The following is a 13,314-nucleotide window of genomic DNA, read 5'->3' as shown; positions in this document are numbered from 1 at the left end:
TCTCCACTTAGAGTAAAAGCCAGCCTATTCTCCACCCACTAGCCAGAGGGATTCTTTTAAAATGTAAGTCAAATCATATCAGGTTTTATTGAAACTGCCTAAAACACTGTGCTGGCTCCCGTCTCACTCCAAATTAAAGCCAAAGTCCTCCAAGGGCTTCTAAGGCCCTTTGTGATCAGCCCCTGTCTCATCTCAGATTCTCTCCCTCACCACACTCCTTCCTGCTCATCCCTTCACAGTCTTGGCAGCCTCCCTGCAATTCCTCGAGCTCCCCCAGGCACGTTCCTGCCTTAGCACCTTTGCACCAGCTTTTCCTTCTGCCTGGATCACATTTCTTCCAGGTACCACACAGGCTCACTCCTTGACCTCCTTTGCATCTTTGCCTGAAGGTCAACTTCTCAGTGGGGCTTTATGCTTTATTTAATCCTGCCATCTGCCCCTCCCCCTGCTCTTTTCTTTCTTCTATTCAGTACCATTTATTATCTCCTAATTTACTATATAACTTACTTCTTTATTTTATTTGCCTCCCTCCTGCTGGACTGTAAATACGATGAGGACAAGGACTTTGTCTATTTTGTTCATTAGTGTATCCCACACGTGTAAAATTATGACTATTCAAATATGTGGTAAATGAATTCATTAACTCAGAGAGAAAACCTAACTCTGAAACTGGCTTTCTCTCTGGGAGTGTATGTTGAACCCTTGTGGCATTGATTTTTAGTTTTGATAGCTGCGTGGGTTCCTAGGGGCTCAGTCAGGATGCAGACTCTGATAGTATCCCTTGCAGTAAGCTGGGAACCATCACCAAAGGACCATCATCAGTGTAAGGGTAAACCAGAAAAACACCTATCCCACAGAAGAGGACAGCAAAAAAACACATGTCTTTGGGATCTTGGTAGTGGTTGGAAGAGGGCACAAAACTGAGACTTTACAGCCCTAAGCTAGCCCTTTCTTGGGTTTGATGCCCAAATTTATATTAATTGTGTTGTCTGAAAAACCTCAAGGCTAGAATTTATTATATCTTGCAGAAGCAAACACAACTCTCTGGAGTGGAAATCTTCAGCCTAGTCTTTTAAGAATTCTCACAAATAAAGTGCCAAAGTACATTAGTTAGCAGTTAAAAATCACAAAACGCAAAGAAACAGGTCACCATGAGGGAAAGTCAGCAGAAGTAATAAACAGCAGAACCAGACCTGAAATTATTTCATGTATTAGAATTCTCAGATGTTAAATATAAAACAGAATGTTTACAATGTTTAAAGAAATAAGAAATTGAATGTGACGAAGGGATACTTGTGTGGCTTAGTTGGTTGGGCCTCCAACTCTTGATTTCAGTTTAGGTCATGATCTCAGGGTCATGGGATCAGCTCTTCATTGAGCTCTGCATTAGACTCCATGCCCAATGTGGAGCCTGCTTAAAATTCTCTCTCCCTCTCCTTCTGCCCCTGCTCCCCCGCTGTGTGCTCTCTCTTAAAAGAAAAGAAAATGTGAACAAAGAATAAGTAAATATAAAAATATGAACTAGCAGATTTTTTTAAGTGGGCTCCATGCCAATATGGGGCCTCAACTCATAACCCCGAGCTCAAGACCTGAGCTGAGATCAAGAGTTGCCTGCTTAAATAGCTGAACTACCCAGGTGCTTCTCCAGCAGATTTAAAAAAAAAAAAAGATTTTCTTTATTTATTTGACAGAGAGAGAGAGAGAGACAGTGAGAGAGGGAACACAAGCAGGAGGAGTGGGAGAGGGAGAAGCAGGCTTCCTGCTGAGCAAGGACCCCAATGCAGGGCTCGATCCTGGACCGTGGGATCATGACCTGAGCCAAAGCAGATGCTTACGACTGAGCCACCCAGGTGCCCCACCAGCAAATTTTTTAAAAGGATTAAATAGAACTCCTAAAAATGAAAAAAATATGAAAATTGAAATAGTGCACAGAGTAAGCAAGCTATTAGAGACAGTTAAAGAGAAAATTAGAGAATGGGAAGATAGAGCTGAAGAACTGATGTCAGTGTAGCACAAAGACAGGGAGATAAAAAATAAGAAAGGCACAGGATGTGGCAGACAGAATGAACACACATCAGGCACAATGTCTAATTATAGTTTCAGGGTAGATTGCACGAGGATACAGAAACCCTACCAGTAATCTGAACAGGAAAATTTCAGTATAAATAATTGTCAACTTTAAAAATGGTTAATTACTACAAGGGGCAAAAGCAGTTACTGCTGTTAGTAAGAGAGAGTGAACAAGGAAGCAACTTGGAGGAGGGCTCCTCCCTACAAGGCTGAGGTTGAAGCCTTTGAAGAAAGGCCATGACCAACACAGAGACACGCAACCTATCAGTGGCAAAGAAACTTGTCTAAGGGTGCCCACCACAACTGGATCATAGGGGTGGTCTGCTGCTGAGTGGAGGGGAAGCTTGCTGGAGGGTTCAAGGTTCAGTTCAAGGCTGAACTGAGGTGAAGGCTACCAGGCTCTCCTATGCTGAGCTGTGGAGGCCACACAGAAAGCAGCAGGCTAAAGAGGGAAAGTCTCTTCTTCCTGATATGCCTTACAGTGTCCTTCTACACTCTTTGTCAACCTCTGTTGACAAAGCCTAACACAGAGCTACCTGGCAAAGAAGGTTCAGCTCTAGTGCCACAAAGCAAGACAAAGAAGGGTGGACTGGGGACTGAGGCCAAAAGTTAATAACTGGCAGAAAGTCAATAGAATGGGAGAGAGGAAGCCATGCCTTCAGATTTAGGAAATCCAACAAATCCCACACTTAGACAAATAATAGTGAAACTGAATACTGAAGACAAAGAGAAGATCTTAAAACTAGTGAAAGAAGTGAGACAGATAGAAGACTACCTATGGAAGAATGACAGACTTAGAACTTTTCTCTATAACAATGGAAAGTGGGAGATACTGGAATAGCAGCTTTAATATACCAACCTAGAATTTTGTCTCCAGCAAAATTGTTTTTCAAGAATGAGTATAAGAGTGGGCGCCTGGGTGGCTCAGTGGGTTAAGCCGCTGCGTTCGGCTCAGGTCATGATCTCAGGGTCCTGGGATCGAGTCCCGCATCGGGCTCTCTGCTCAGTGGAGAGCCTGCTTCCCTTCCTCTCTCTCTGCCTGCCTCTCTTGTGATTTCTATCAAATAAATAAATAAAATCTTAAAAAAAAAAAAAAACTTTCTTTAAAAAAAAAAAAAAAGAATGAGTATGAGATGTAGGCATTTTCAGACAAGCAAATACTGAGAGACAGAGCTTCGCTAACAGAAATTCTGAAGGAAAATGACTCCAGAGGGATGGTCTGTGTTGCAAGAAGGAATGGTGACCAAAGATAGCTAAATATGTGGGTGTATCCGAAGGATCATTGACTGTCACCACTTCCACCACCAACATTTAACTCATGGGGTTAAAAACAGTATTCGGGGCACCTGGGTGGCTCAGTCATTAAGTGTCTGCCTTCGGCTCAGGTCATGATCCTGGGATCCTGGGATCCGGCCCACACTGGGCTCCTTGCTCAGTGGGGAGACTCCTTCTCCCTCTCCCTCTTCCTGTGCCTGCCACTTCCCCAGTTTATGCTATCTCTCAAATAAATAATAAATAAATAATATAATGGATAATAGATTTTACATAACAGAAATAGATATCTATATAAGTAGATGATATAATTGCCAACATTGAAGGTAATTAAAATGGTTTAGTTTAGACACCAGCATTGAAAAAACAGACAAAAAATATAGTTGAGAGTACAGGAAAAACCCATACATATCTGGAAACTTGATTTTCGACAGGGCTTGCAAAACAGACCACTGGGGATTGTTTAATATATAATGCTGGGGCACCTGATTGTCCAAATGCAAAAAATGAAATTGAATCCCCATCTCAATGCACATGTGAATATAAGTCCCAGAAATCCATATGGGAGAATATCTGTTTGACCCTGAAACAGGGAAGAAGAGTAAAGAATCTCTTACAAACCAAAAAAGGAAAAGACTGATGTTTGTCTACATTAAAATGAAGCATTTCTGTTCATCTGTTAGTGAAAGGAAAGAGGCAATCACACCCTGGGAGAAAATATGGAAACACATGTACAACTGGATAAGGAATCAGTACACAGAATTTATGAAGGATTGTTTTTTTTTTAATATTTTTTTTAATTTGAGAGAGAGAGCACACACAGGAGGAGAGTGCGAGGGAGGAGCAGACTCCCAGTAGAGCAGAAAGCCTGATGTGGGACTTGATCCCAGAACCCTGAGATCATGACCTGAGCCAAATGCTCAGATGCTCAACTGACTGAGCCACCCAGGCGCCCCTCTATGAAGGATTCTTACACAAGAATCTTAAGAAAAAAAGAAGAACAGCAGTAAAAAATAGAAAGCAAAGCAATAGAAACATAGACAAAAGGCTTTAATAGGCAGCTCACAGAAGAAGAAATCCAAATAGAAAATGAAAAAGTGCTCAACCTCTTTGGTAATCAAGGAAACAAATTCAAATGAAAAGGAGACATCATTTTCTACTGACTGGATTAGAAAAAAATGAAAGGTATGACAATATCAAGAGCTGGTGAGGGTATAGAGTAGTTGGATCTCTTAGACACTGACAGGTAGGAGCTGGTGTTTCTATTTTGGGAAACCAGTTGGCATTATTCATATAAAGTTAGACATGTGTGTACCCTACCTTCCAGCAAGTTCTTAGATATGTGTTGTAAAGAAAGTCTTGGCATGTGTATTTGAGGAAATACATAAGAGTGTTCACAGGAGAAATTTTTTTAGTGTAAAACATTGGAATCAACATTAACGTTTGTTGGCAGGGTAATAGATAAATAAGTTACAGTGTATTCCATATAATGAATTTGATGCAGCATATTGTGAATTATGGCTACATATTTCAGTTGGATGAATCTTGGGAATGTGCGTTTCAACAATAAAAAAAGCAAGTTGCTGAGATTACGTACTCTATGGTTTCATTTTACATAAACTTCAGAAGCGTACTAAATACTGTGCCAAACAGAACAGGAGAGTAATGAAAACAAAATCCAGGATAACAGGTACCTCTGGAAGGGTTAGGGAAGTAGCATGTCACTGGGGTGGGACCACATGGGGGTTTCAAAGATCTTAGAAATTTTATATTTATTTAGCTGTTGGTGGGTACACAGATATTCATTTGATTGTTATTCTTTATATCTTACATGTACAAATTTTTTGTAGGAATTAAATATTTAACAAAAGTTGAGTCTGTCATTATTACTTATTATATTCTTTGATAGGCTCACATTTATTCTTTTATCATGCCACTTCTAACATTCAGAAAAATATCTTGGGGATTTTAATTAGTAGTAACCTACTTAATCTATTTATTAAATTGGGGAGCATTCTCTTTTTTGCTTTATTAAGGTTTTCCAGCTAGGAGAGGTAGAGCTCTTGTATTTTATTTCTCTCATTAAGGTTTTATTATTCTCTTTGAATAAGTTATTGTGGCTCAAGTGCATCCAAGAATTTAATAACATAATGCTTTCATTACTATTGTGAGTGGAAACATTTCCCTGTGTTTCTGAGCTGAGACAATGGCTTGCATGCTGAGACACTGATTTCCCCCCAAAACTACCCATTCCCTTTCGATTTTCCAGGTAGGCAAACAAGTCATCTGCATTTTATATATTTTTTTCACTTTCTCTATATTATACTTTTTCATTTCTCTTTCTTCCCCCAGTAGCTATTGCCCACAGAAACATGATATATAAAGTAGGAATGGTGACAGAAAGCATCAGACTTGGAAGTCAGAAGAGATGGGTTCGAGTCCTGGCTTTACCATATACTAGCTGAGTAACTTTAGGCAAGTTAACTTAATCTCCCTGAGCCTGTTTCTCTCGTTTTTTCATCGGGAAAATGAAAGGTCGAACTTAATTAGTAAGGTTGGTTCTGGTTCTGAAATGAGGCCATTCTAATGCGTTTCCATTAAGTTGGACTTGCTCTTTATCTTAAATAGTCTCTCTGCATTGCAGGGTTTGACTTTGTAGTTTTAATCAAGAACAGATGCTATAGGCTACGGAATATTGTCTTCACACGTACTGAGAAAATTAGATTTGAACTGTAGGTTCCTCTTTTCCATATTATGATGAAGCCAGTGGTCGCCTTGCTCACATTGTTCCTGTCTTCCAGAGAGAGGTGAATCGTTTGTATTGTTCCACATAGAGGAAAATCACTGAAGGTGATTCTTTGGCTACGAGGGCAGATTGGGTTAGTTACGGTTTCATTTTCGATTTTCCTGTATGTTCACAAGTTAAATTCTGACCATATGTTTTTGTTCTTTTTGTCCCCCTTTGTGTGTGCTGTCTTTGTTCATTCCATTTTTTTGTTTTTAAAATATTCTTGTGCTCTTTGTGTAGAAAAGAGATTGTTGATTTATTCTTTAAAAGTTGGGGAGTTATTTAAGGACTCCATCAGGCCAGAAGATATTTTAAATGTTTGACCTTGTTTCTTGTGTGGATCCAGTCACTTATTGGGCCTCCTCGAGGCGGGCACCCAGTTGGGTGCAGCTGGACGGCCCCTTGCCTGGGACTACTCGGAGTTCTGCTACTAACTCCCTCCAGAACCTGTAACAGGTCACTTCTGTTCTCTGACTTTTCTCATCTGTAAAATGGGGACTGCAGCTGCCGCCCAGATGGGGTGTGAGGCAATGGTGGGGGTGCTCTGTAAACTCCCTGCCCTCTCTCTGGGAGGGGCCTGATAGATTGGGCAGCTTGTGTTTTTACAGGTGTTTGTCCATTTCCACTCAGTTTCTAGACTCATAAAAAGAGCTAAGGCTTAACAAGCCTGTTGTCACATGCCTTTAGAATATTTATTTTGCAGGTTTTTTTTGGTTTCCTTTTTTCTTAAAGACAGGGGAGGAGGGGAGACTTTAAAGATGTATTTATTTATTTATGTCAGAGACAGAGTGCACGCAAGCAGGGGGAGCGACAGGCAGAGGGAGAAGCAGGCTCCCCCGAGTAAGGAGCCCAATAGGGGTTTGATCCCAGGACCCTGGGATCCAGACCTGAATTGAAGGCAGAAGTTTAACTGACTGAGCCATCCAGTCATTCCAAGGCGGGGCTTTAAGTAGCAAAAGGGTGGCTTTGCATTATTTCCTATGAAGTTAAAATTTTTTTATTTATGTCACTAATAAGAAGAGAACTCTTATTGTAACACAAGGGTGTCTTTTCTTCTTACTTTATTGTGAAAAACTTTGGAACCTCTTTTCTCAGGATCCTCATGGATTCATTTATATAGCATTTCCTCCCAAAAGCTTTAAAAGTTAGCTTAATGCTTTTTAAGAAGTGGAGCTAAGGGAAATAATTCAGAGCAACTGAGATTAATTTTACTTAGTAACAGAAAGCTCATAAACAAGAATGCTAAGTTATATGAACAAGGATATATTTGTCTCCCTTTTCTAGAATATATACTTCCCAGCTCCAAGATTGAAGCCTGGCACATAGTAGGTGCTCAAAAAGTATTTGTTGAATGATTCAATTAATGAATATGGATAGCTTGAATTTTTGACTTTAATATGTGCATGCTTTTCTTTACTAATGAGACTAATGGCTTATTAGCTTTTTATCATATACATGAATATTATTTCTGCTTATGCAACCTGTGGCTTTTCTTTCTCAATTTTACTCACTCCTGCGGCTGGCTATGGTATTGTAATACTTTTTCTTTCTCCTCTGTTGGTCTTCTCCACTACCTCCTTCTAGACTCTTCAGATGGCTTCTATTAGTCTCTTCTTCCTTTCTTCCTCCCCTCCCTCCCTCCCTTTTCTTTCTTTCTTCTAGTTCTTTTTCTTTCTCATCACTCATGTATTTCCTATTCATTCATTCATTCATTCATTCATTTAAAAGGTATTATTCAAAAAAGCACCTACTCTATGCCAGACTGCTAGGAACGGGGGAGATGGGGGAGAACAAGATGGTCATGATCTCTGGGGTCATGGAATTTAGAGTCTGACAGGGAAGACAGGCCTGAACAGATACATTTCACAAATACCTAATTATAAATTATGACAAATGCTATGAAGGCTAAGCTTGTTGGGGTGAGCATGGAGCCTTAGGAAAGGCTTTCATGAAGCCGTTGTAGCTGAGATCTAAAGGAAAATCAGGAGTTGGCAGGGTTGGGGCCTCAGGGAAGAGCGGGGGAGGGCTGGGGTTGGGGGAAGGGAAGTGAGGTTTCCCTAGGAGCCCAGAGCAACTGGCTTAATGGAACACGGTAGGTAGTGCAGCGGGGATGAGGGGACTCAAGGGCACAGTCAGGGCTTTCTCATATCCGTCTTTCAGTCAGGACTCCTCCTCTAGGACCTGCCTGGCAGAATCTCACACTGTGACAAATGGCACTGGTTGTCCGCAAATGGTCTGTGTTACAGATTGCTTTTCTGCATTTTTAAGTCATCTAAGAAAAAAAATTTTAATTTTATGTAATTGGTAGTTCTGTCTTTGGGCAAGTCACATAACCTCTTAGAGCCTCGGTTTTCCTGAAATGGGAGGAATTTTGTCTACCCCTTGGGGTCCTCTGTGACCTCTGCCGGGTCACCCTGTGATTACCGGTTGGAGGCCCATCTTCCTCCCCAGACTGAGAGCTGAGGGTGGGGGAAGGTCTAACTCACCTGTGTTCTTCTGGCTCCTGTGACAGGGCCTGGCATGGAATGAGGGCATCTGGGAGACTTTCACAGAAGAGGAAGCCCCAGGGCTGGGCCTGGAGGCCAAGCTGAATTTGAGTGGGGGGGAAGGGCTGGAGAGATGTGGACAGACCCCAGGTCTGGAAAGTGGCAGATAGGTCCGTGAGGACCAAAGCAGAGAGGAAGTAATGATAACAACGATAATGATGGCGCTATCTCACTGGGCCCTTGTCGCGTGCCAGACACTGGTCTAAACGCCCTACATACACTCATTTATCCTTTCAGTGACCCTATGAGTTAGGTACTATAATTATTTCCATTTTACAAAGGAACATACCGAGGTTCGGAGGGATTAAGTACCTTGCCCAAGGTCACATATCTAGTAAGTGTTGAAGCCTGGATTGAAGACGAGGCATTGTGGCTTCAGAATGTACAAGGCAATGAATGCAAAGAAGGAGGAGGAGCTTAAATGCCAGGCTGGAAGCCCCTTCAGTCTTTATTGTACTGGTTATGGGAGCCATGGAAAGCTTTTAAGGGAGGGAGTGCTCAGGCTGTGCTCAGCGTGCCGAGGAAAACTGAACGTGACTGTGCCTCTCTCCTGCAGAAATCATCCGCGGATCAGCCCCTGTACAGCAGCAGCCTGTGGGGCCCTGTGGCCGATGGCCAGGACTGCGTGGCTGAGGGCCTGTGGCTGCCGCAACTACACGTAGGGGACTGGCTGGTCTTTGAGAACATGGGCGCCTACACCGTGGGCATGGCTTCCCTCCTTGGGGGGACCCAGACCTGCCGAGTCACCTATGCCATGTCCCGGGTGGCCTGGTAAGGGGGCCCTGCTGAGAAGGCAGTGGGGGAAGAGAAGGGAGCAGGTGGGGAGCGAGAAATCTGAGATCTGAGACTGGTTTCCACGTAATCCAGTTTGACGAGTAGCTCTTGGCTATTGATTCCAAGTGAGGCCTGCGCTTGGCACCTGGTCATGGCCATGAAGGAGACAGAGCTTCCCTTGAGCAGCTCAGCACCCTCTGAGAGACACAGAGCAGCAGACGGGCCTCCTGATAATACGGGGGCCCAGTGGGGGGGGGCGCCGAAGTTGGGCTGTGGAACCTGAGAGCCCTCCCTGATGCCCAGACTGACCTCCCAGAGGAAGGAAGATATGGGAGTCAGCCGGCAGGAGGCAGCAGGGGGCTCAGGGCAGAAGGAACAGAGCATGCTGCCTTCAAGAAACCACCTGAGGTTGGTTGTGGCTGGAGAGGGAGCCAGGCTGGATCTGTGAAGGGCCTTGAAGGCCGAGTGAGGGGCTATGAGCGGTGGGAATCATGGACTGATATGAAGCAAGGGAGAGACGTGGTCCGGTTTGGATTTTAGAAAGAGCGCTCTGGCTGCTGTGGGCAATAAGGAAGGACGGGGGCAGACGTGGATTGAGCAGACTAGTTGGGTGGCTGTTCTGTGGCCTGGGAAAGACTTGCCTGCTGACTGAGCCCCCTTAGGAAAGGCACACCACACTCCCCCTGCTTGCCTGACTGGGCCGGTGCTGGGATCCAGTGAGGCAAGAGGGGTATGCATGAGCTCTACAGAAGTCAGGTTTGTTGAACCCTCCTTTCAGGCCTCTCCTCTCCACTGCACAGAATCAGTGCTATCACAGAGGGAGGTTTGGTCAGTGGTGAGGGGACTGCTGTGGGGGTGGGGAGGGACAGAGCAGTCAGAGGGCCTTCCATGCTGGGCCTCAGGAGCGAGTGCAGCCTGTGTTCTGGGGGACATGCTGGATGCTGGAGCACCCCGCCCCCCAACAGTGTTACCAACCCCCAGCCCTCACGGGGCTCAGTCTCAATAGCACATTTCATTCATCCAGTCAACAGACCTTTGTTGTATCTGCTCTCCCCAGGGACAGAGGTTTGGGCCAATGCAGCCGTTGTGACGTCAGGGGTATCGTGACAAGGCTTGAAAACATAAAAAGCCAACCATGCAGGGCTCCTTATCCCATCCCTGCTCCATCATAGCAAACACTGGGAGATGGGGTGCAGGAAATCCCTTTATTCATTGCTAGAAACAAAACATTTTTATGTATTAAACTGGCTGTGCCAGAAGGTATCAAAGGAGCCCCGCCCAGACATCCTGCTTTAGAGCCTGGCTCTGTGCCGAGTCCCAGGGCGGTGAGAGCACCCGAGCCGGCGTGGTGACCTGTGTACAGATGCCGGTGCAGAAGCAGGAAGGTCACTGGGGAGCGAGGGACAGCAGGGTGGCAGGGTGGTCAGGGCAGGAGTTAGCCAGGTGCAGGAAGGCAGATGGGGGGTTGGTGGTCCGGGCTGAGAGATGTGGGGGTTTGAGTCCAGTGCCGTCAAAGAACCGAAAATAGTTGCATGTGGCTGGAGTGGCCTGTGCAGAAGACTGGACGGCGAAGGGCCCTGGAAGTCCAGGTTGGACTTGATCTCAAAGGCAGTAGGGAGTCTGTCATGGATGCCTTTTAAGAAACTGGACCAACCCATTTTTGAGAAATAAGGAGATAGACAGAGGGGACTTGGCTGGGGAGCCTCCTGCCAGAAAGAAGAGCCTGACCACTGACTTGCTGTTGAAGTGAACACGTCAGCAAAGAGGGAGGCCTCCCTGCAGGTGGGAGACTGGGCAGGAACGGGCCTGAGAGCGGACCGAAGCTGCTGGTGGCTGGAGGGCGGGAATGAGCCTCCTGGAGAACTGAATTGTCTGAGTTAGAATTGTCTGGAGGAGGCAGGAGCAGACCGGCTAGAGATCGTGGTAGCCCTGGGAGGCGGGTACCCACCAGGAGGTTCAGAAGCTGGGCTCGGCAGGGATGGATTGGGCAAGGAACAAGATTCCGGACTTGTGGCTGAGCAGCTGGTCAGACGGTGAGGCTGCTTATCAACCTGGGTAGGTAGGTTTGTAGGATTTTTTGAAGGGGGCCGGAGATGATTTTTTTTTTTAAAGTCCTAAGCCTGGGGTATAAAGAGTGTGGACTTTGGACTGAGAGAGTTGTGTCGAATCCTAGTTCTCCCACCTTCTAGGGATGTGACCTTATGCAGGTCACGTCTCTCCCGGCCTCAGTTTCCTCATTGGTAAAAGAGGGATGATAATGCTGCCCTTACGCGGTTTGGGGGAGGGCACAATCAGATGCTCTAAGAAAGGTGCCTGGCACAATGTGTGGCCTGTAGTAAGTACCCAGTAAATGTGGCTTCCATTTCCCTTGTGGAGGTGGGCAACGGGAGAAGAGAGCGCTGGGGGAAGAAGTCAGCCGACCCACCCCCATTCCTGCCCGAGGCTGGGCTCTGGGGCCAGGGGGGAACCCTATATACAGAGGGGGCTGGCTCTTCTGATGCCGGGGTCTTCTCAGGAGCCCCTGGCCTGTGGGCCCCATGCTGGCTGCCTCCAGTGCCCCTCTCTTGCCCACAGGGAAGCGCTTCGAGGGCAGCTGCTGCCTACAGAGCAGGACGAGGACACCGAGGGCATGTGCAAGCCTCTGTCCTGTGGCTGGGAGATCACAGACACCTTGTGCGTGGGCCCTGTCTTCACCCCGGCGAGCATCATGTGAGCGGACCCCGTTTCCCCCCGGAGAACTCCAGCGGGGCCGCAGAGATGCCTCTGGGAGACGTGGGGAAAGCAGCAAGCAGGGGCACCCTCTGGCCAGGACTCTGGTGCTCGCTCTGCTTCCCCCCACACTCCGCCTGTAGTGTTTCTGCCCTGTAAATAGGACCAGTCTTACACTCGCTGTAGTTCAAGTATGCAACATAAATCCTGTCCCTTCCAGCTGTGTCTGCCTCCTCTGCAGCGCAAGGGGCCTGGTCAGCCAGGTGTGGGGTGTTCTCGGGGTCTTCCTTGGTCTCCTTCCCACCTTTGTAAATATGAAGCAAATAAATATTTAGGTTATTTTTTAATACTCCAGTGGAATCTAGCAGCTCAATTCACAAAGCTGCCTGGGCGAGGCCAGGGCCGAGACTTTTTCACCCAATACGGATGACCCCATGCCCTCTGCTTCAGTCCTGACCCAGCTGTGGTGTGGGCACCTCCCATGGCACCCGGCTTCTCTGACTCACCTCTGTGCTCGGCAGCAGCTGCCATGCCTGGTGTCATGAGGAAGAGTGAGGTGTCAGGGGCTGAGGCGGGGGTCAGAGCTGCCGTCCTTTGGCCCTGGAGCTGTAGCTCCCCGCTGGTTGAGGGGCCTCTATGGATCCCAAAACCCAGCCTAAGGCCTGGCCCAATGTGGGGGCAAAGAGCAAAGAGATGGGTGTCAGAGACGTTCTGACTCTTCAGAGCACCCTTACCGTCCCTGCAGGTATGTAAGGCAGTAAGAGTAATACAGAAATGGGGAGGTTGGTTTTGCTTATCCAGGCAATAACCACCAGAGCAGGGCTGGCCACAGAGCACTGCCACGTCCAGTGCGGAGGGGCTGATACTGATGTCTCCTCGACTGGAAGTTCAGTGTCACTGCTGGGGTCTGAAGCAATGCACCAGGGGGAGTGGGCTGCTTAGCAAAGGAGATCAGATGTTAGATTTCCCCTAGCTGCTACAGGGGATCTGAGAGATTTTTCTTCTGTAATTAAGAAAAAACTGAAATAGTTTACTCACATGCCTTAAAACCCACCCTTTCCAAGTACAGAATTCAGTGGTTTTTAGTATATGGAGTCTGTACAACCATCACTACTGTCCAATCCCAGAACATGTTCATTACCTTGAAGAGGAAGC

General features: G+C 46.1%; 1 protein-coding gene across 2 annotated transcripts in view; it reads left to right on the top strand.

The window, feature by feature from the left end:
- Positions 1 to 12,674, top strand: part of AZIN2 (antizyme inhibitor 2) — a 35,767-nt gene extending 23,093 nt beyond the window's left edge. For both annotated transcript variants that reach the window (XM_046019447.1, XM_046019436.1), the window contains exons 9-10: positions 9,233 to 9,447; positions 12,025 to 12,674. In XM_046019447.1, coding sequence (XP_045875403.1) covers positions 9,233 to 9,447; positions 12,025 to 12,163 — 354 coding nt within the window. In that variant the 3' untranslated portion in view covers positions 12,164 to 12,674. The remainder of the gene's footprint in view (positions 1 to 9,232; positions 9,448 to 12,024) is intronic.
- Positions 12,675 to 13,314: the final 640 nt, after the last annotated feature.

This window comes from Meles meles, chromosome 1, assembly GCF_922984935.1.
Source record: "Meles meles chromosome 1, mMelMel3.1 paternal haplotype, whole genome shotgun sequence".
NCBI classification, from domain to species: Eukaryota; Metazoa; Chordata; class Mammalia; order Carnivora; family Mustelidae; genus Meles; species Meles meles.
Note: the sequence above shows the minus strand (reverse complement) of the source record. Positions and strands in the feature narration are given on the sequence as shown.